The 5,807-nt window shown below is 33.4% G+C and overlaps 1 protein-coding gene across 3 annotated transcripts in view; it reads left to right on the top strand.

The window, feature by feature from the left end:
• LOC108627389 (trace amine-associated receptor 9) overlaps positions 1 to 5,807 on the top strand; it is an 86,268-nt gene that overhangs the window by 73,150 nt on the left and 7,311 nt on the right. For all 3 annotated transcript variants that reach the window (XM_026815554.1, XM_026815553.1, XM_018028597.2), the window contains 2 exons: positions 2,302 to 2,401; positions 5,240 to 5,365. In XM_026815554.1, the coding sequence (XP_026671355.1) occupies positions 2,302 to 2,401; positions 5,240 to 5,364 (225 nt within the window). In that variant the 3' untranslated portion in view covers position 5,365. The remainder of the gene's footprint in view (positions 1 to 2,301; positions 2,402 to 5,239; positions 5,366 to 5,807) is intronic.

Raw genomic sequence — 5,807 nt, 5'->3', positions numbered from 1 at the left:
AATGGGGAAAATAACTGTATTATTTTAAAAGATAATTTAATTTAAGTTAACTATTGAGATTTTTTACGCAAATGTTTTTATATAAGTTCATAACGTTTATTTGTTGTTTTAAATAAAACCAATTTAAAATGACAGTAATTCGGTAAGTCACAGTAAATGGGTTTTTGTACCCTAATATAGAAATAAATACGGCCGCACGGAAGATTTTACAAGGATGCAAGTTCCATATTCTTGTCCTGTAACATTTGATGTTCCCTAGATATTGAAATTAAGTCAAATGTTTCAATCTGTCGATTACTCTTTATGAAACATTCTAAACGGGTTTTTAATAAATAGTACTACTAACTATTGATATTAAGTTTTGCGATAACTACTCTCAGAATACTAAAGAATTCAGTATTGCAATAACATTTCTCCGATGGTTAAATGCAACTCTCGATACTTTATTCACAAATGGACACATACTTTAAAAAACGATTTTAACAAAATCGAATAAATTGTCAGAGTAGTTCTATCTGTTGTATCGTCAAAAGGAAAATTAATGATAATTAAATATCAACATAGGCAACATAAGTATGCGGCTCGGTTAAGAATCTCGCCAAGGCAGGTGGCATAACATATTATTTAACTTTTCTCTGAAGTGCATAGGACTGATAATAATTTCGTCGTACATTGTTTACATACTTATATACAGGGTGTGCCAGAACTAGTGTTACTGCTTTACAAATTACAGAGATGCATTACAAACAACTGTATAAATTACAGAGTAGCTAAAATTATAAAAAAATGGGAAGAGAATTAGAGTTGAACTTAATCGTCCTTCTTTAAGAAGAAGAATTTCAGTAGGTCAATGTGCCGAAGTCTGACACTCGAAACTAAAACACATGACCATATCTGTCAGTGACCTGCTCTAAACATCACTGCTACCCATGTGTTTTATCTTCAAGTACCGAGTTTCGGCACATTGACCCAGAGTTCTGTATAGGACGGAAAGACGGGCCGATCTCCTCGCAGCTTGGGCTAACCGCAGTTTGCGATAAGGCGAACATGATACCTTTCTGCCTGGAGCCCGTCACACTGCGGAGCGCCTGTAACACTGCGGCACGGCCTGTAACATCATGAAAAACTGCGGGCGGCCCCCACTGCAGCGTTACCAGATTTTTACCCACGGCCGCAAAGTGGGGACGACGCGACCATGGTGGGGACCATACCGCTGCGGAGAGCTTCGCGAACGCGCATGAGCACGCATGAGCACGCATGAGGGGAATAGTAGTGGGGATCGAAATACGGGCGAAAAACAGGGGAAGCGAGCGTCGTGGGTAAAAATCTGGTAACGCTGCCCCACTGCTGCGAGGCAGTGCGAGCCGAATGCGAGCATCGCTGCTATAGTGCGTTCGCGATTACGTACATCTTCGCTGCTGATTGTGAGTATCGATACTCGATTCGCGCGTGGTCTTGTCGCCGCGCTCCTCATTCCATTTCTTCCATTCATTCTATTTTTTACGGTTATAGTAGGTAGTATAGGCGGTTATAGTGCTCCTGCCCGCCTTGTATACGAATGCTCTGGTTGGTCGGTAATTTTTGTTAATAACTCGACAACCACGCCTCGGATAACTTTTTTGCAAAGGAAAAAGTTGTTTAAAATCACCATGGCTCCTCCACATTTCAAGGCCTAACACTAGTTCTGGAACATCCTGTATAATATAGCTTAAATATTTTGTACTATAAAATGTACTTTATGTATGCTTTAATGTACTATAAAAGAAGCTGCGCTTTTTTTTCCACTTCAATTATTCAGATTGTGCACTAGTTCTGGGTATCGTATTGTGATGCCCGGTTGTGGTTCACTTCTCGAAGTTAAAACCAGAATTTAGGGTATCACTCAAAGGTTAATAATTAAGGATCAACATTGCGTGGAAAGACAGAACTTTATTACAATTGACGTGAATATAAAGAGACCAAGACTAAGACTGCCTCAGGACGAGAGGGTAGGGCTATTTAAGGGCTTTGAGAGAAATGACCTTTGGATGTGAAGAAGTAGTGGGAAAAGGTTGGAAAATGACAAGGTTCAGAATGAGTAATAGTGATTTTGGTGACTGGCTATTGATTTAGATAAGGGATGAGACAGCTTAGGTACATGTTTACGGATGAGACATTTTAAGGTACATATATAACAAAATATTTACGGGTATAACAGTATGGTATATTGTGCGAACATATTATAGTTCTTGTTTCGTGTTACATTTTTGTATTTGCAGTAGATGATGTAACAAATAATTTGCATATTTCTTGTCTATACAGGTGCTTTGTAGACAAAAACCATTAGGACCGAAACAACATTGCTGTGCGACAAGCACGGGCGGTCTTGATGTTTGTATTATGGGAGGAGTTGATTTATCAGGTATGTAAAAAAGATACTTAATGAAATAGGTAGTAAAATTATTGTATAGCCGGCAAAAAAATTTATACAAATCTAAATTATATCTTGTCAACGTAAATAAAAAAGAATAAGTACGCAAGTAGCTTCGTAATATGTATTCTCCAAGTACTATTTACAGTTTGGAATTTTATACTGTTCCTCCAACGTAATAATAGGATATCATAAAATACTTAAATTAAAATTCTTTGAGATCTTATATGATGTTTCCTGTACAGTGTTCAAGTTTTCTCACGGCTGCTCAAAATTGCTTTCCCTAAATTACACTTATATCCATAATTTCCATATCTCGTGCATCGAGCGAACAACAAAAGTTATGCACGCTCCTATACCGATTAATTTTGTAGAACGAAATTTACGTGCATACATATATCGCTCAGAATTTCAGGTAGGTAATTTTATGTAAATGATGATACGCATTACCATTCCTGTAAAGCAATATCGAATTCGCTCCTATGGTAAATCAAATTTGACATTGCGCATAAATGAGAGAACTGATATTTCGCTGCATAAAATGTTTGATTTTCTATTATTTTACGAATATAGATGCATAAAATGTTTGATTTTCTATTATTATATGAATAATAAATGCTTAGAATTCACTTTTGGTAATAATTGACAATATAAAATACATAAATTATTTTACTTTCATTTGCTATTAATATATTTCTGTTAGTAATATAAATTAAGTTAAGTTCGATGTACAGACAGTTAAGTATAAATAAACAGATTTGAATAATGAATATAAAAGACGTTTGTGTTCAGCGATTAAATATAACTGATTGTTAATAGAGTGTAAATCTTCGATTATGGACGTACGGTAGAATAGTCGACTTAGAATAGTCAGTAACGGATGCTATCAAAAGACTAATTCCTGTTACTGGAATTAGTTTGATTGATCATTATAAAGTGCTGAAAGAAATAATTACATCACACGTAACCGTTTAATTTTAACGCAATACTTTTACAGCCGAAGTTTTGCCTGTTGTTAAAAATAACAAAATTGATATTCTTGTTAAACAACCAGAAAGTATTTTACTACATTTCCAGACAAGTGTTTTCTAAATAAAGAAAAGCATTTCCAAAATTTCAGATAATGAAATAGCATCAAATTTGTACCTATTAACTCATATATCTTTATATACTTGTTAACAATTTCTCATCGTTTGGAAACATTCGTGTTTTCAAATAATATTACATACAGTGAATAGTTTTCGTTAAACTATGCGGGGAACCGGCCAACCATGCATAGAAGGAAGCTAGAACTTTATTGAGCTGAAATATCCTTTCACGCTTTTATACGCCGTAAAAAACATTTCTTGTAAACTTTATTTATTATTTGCAGCATAGTATTTCTAGACGAAAAATAATTCTATTGCTTACATTGACTGCATACTTTAAATCTCGTTGAACATAATTTTAATATTTAATTACAAAAGAGAATAAAATTAAACTGACTGAAAATTCATATATATTGTTTTAAAATAAACTTTTCCTTTTGTCACGGGAATAATTCTTTGTTAAATATTAACATTTCAATGAAATGTAAATAAAAATCAATTGCATAATCATATTTTATTACTCCAAATTAATTCATTCAAGCGATATCTGGTTTTATTATGCACTGTAACATTATTTTCATTTTCTAATTGTATCTACATGAGAATAAAAAACCAGCGTTTAGTGTTTGCTGCGAACGACAAGAAATATTGGGTGCAAAAGTTTGCCTAATTTGAAATAAGATATTTCATTAATTAATAGTAATTGGTATTAGTATATATAAGTAGATATTGTACGTTAGAAAATGTTAGTATCGCGATACGATTTGCAACTGATGACTGTTGTACTTTTCATTTATTTATTGGAAAGGAAATAATAAAATAGGAGACCTTCCAAAACTTTTCAGGAAAGATAATTCCGTGTCGAAACCGGTAAGATTTTGGAGACGGACGACTTTCGTTCCGGGTTGGGTTTGCCACCCCCACCCTCCGCCCTCTCAAAACTCCAATCCTATACTCTACTTCGAAAAGTCATAAAAGAACGTGTATGTCATCCCATATTTCATTTGTGTGAAATTTGTCAACAACCCCAGGTTTTATTAATAAAGAAGTCTATTTTAGCTAAAAATAATTCTGCGATTATTTTAATGTTTCCATTAGACGAATATCTGATTTGTTAAATATATGATACTTTTAGGAAACGTTATCGTATATAACAACAACTTATAATTAAACTTCTGGTATCCAATCAGAATCATACTTGAAACATAGTAAAACAACGTAATAACTGATACAGTAGAACCAGTTATTATATAAACTAATTGGGAAACAAATGTGTCCGTATAAAAGAATTTTCTCATAATAGAACAACAGACAATTAGTACTCAAATTGTACGTGTATTTAAGACAAATTTAAATAAAACGAATATAAATTGTTTATATGTAATTTCTTATATAAAAAATGAAATCATAAAACCAATATTTTTTAGATATTTTCTCTTAACATAATTAAATTAATTAAATGTATGGTTCTGTTTGTTCAGCAGATAATTCGTATAATTTTAATCTCCTAAGGACCTTCGAAAATCCCGACAATTCTGTTTTATAGAATACTTTCGCTACTCGAACCGAGCACGAGGTTCTTGAGATTTTCGAGTTCTCGCACGCCTCTAATGATTATATGTAAAACGGAGGTTCTAGTGTATTTTCATTTAGTTCAGAATATGACATTAAAACGATCTTTCCTTAATTATAAAGATAACCTTAAAAACATATAGAAATAACATTCGCGGTTTGTTCACAGGTTTAGAGCGTTGCTCAATAGATCGATGTTCGATGACCCGATGTTCCTCTTCGTCATTAGCTAATACACCGCCACCTCTTCCTTGGGAAACTGGACTCGTACACAGCGATAGTCTGCTAACGTGAGGTACGCAACACATTTCTGGCTTAATATTGTCCATATTTTGAATCACATAAATTATCTACATGGTTTTCATTTTATTTAAGGTAATTCTTTACAAAGAGGTATTACAGACGGTGTCCTATTTTTCAATATATTATTCATCATAGATAGATGAACGTATGTTATGCGTAATTGTCATGTTGTATGTGTAACATATTAGGGGGTATCGACATTACAGCGACCGATGGTATGCGATAAAATTCACTGTAATAATAACAGCTTCATGAATATTTCAGAAACTAAGTCCGAGCAACGGCAACACGTACAAGGAAAAGTTGTCCAAAATATTCGCGATAATATATTTGAGCTTTATCAAAATTAGTGGGGAGTATCTTTTTGTAAATAATTACTTTATACACTTCTTAACTTATCTATCAATTTACATCAACTTAAGTGTAAAAAGTAA

The sequence above is a fragment of the Ceratina calcarata genome, unplaced genomic scaffold (assembly GCF_001652005.2).
Source record: "Ceratina calcarata isolate Rehan_Ccalc_2016 unplaced genomic scaffold, ASM165200v1 scaffold466, whole genome shotgun sequence".
In the NCBI taxonomy this organism is placed as follows: Eukaryota; Metazoa; Arthropoda; class Insecta; order Hymenoptera; family Apidae; genus Ceratina; species Ceratina calcarata.
Note: the sequence above shows the minus strand (reverse complement) of the source record. Positions and strands in the feature narration are given on the sequence as shown.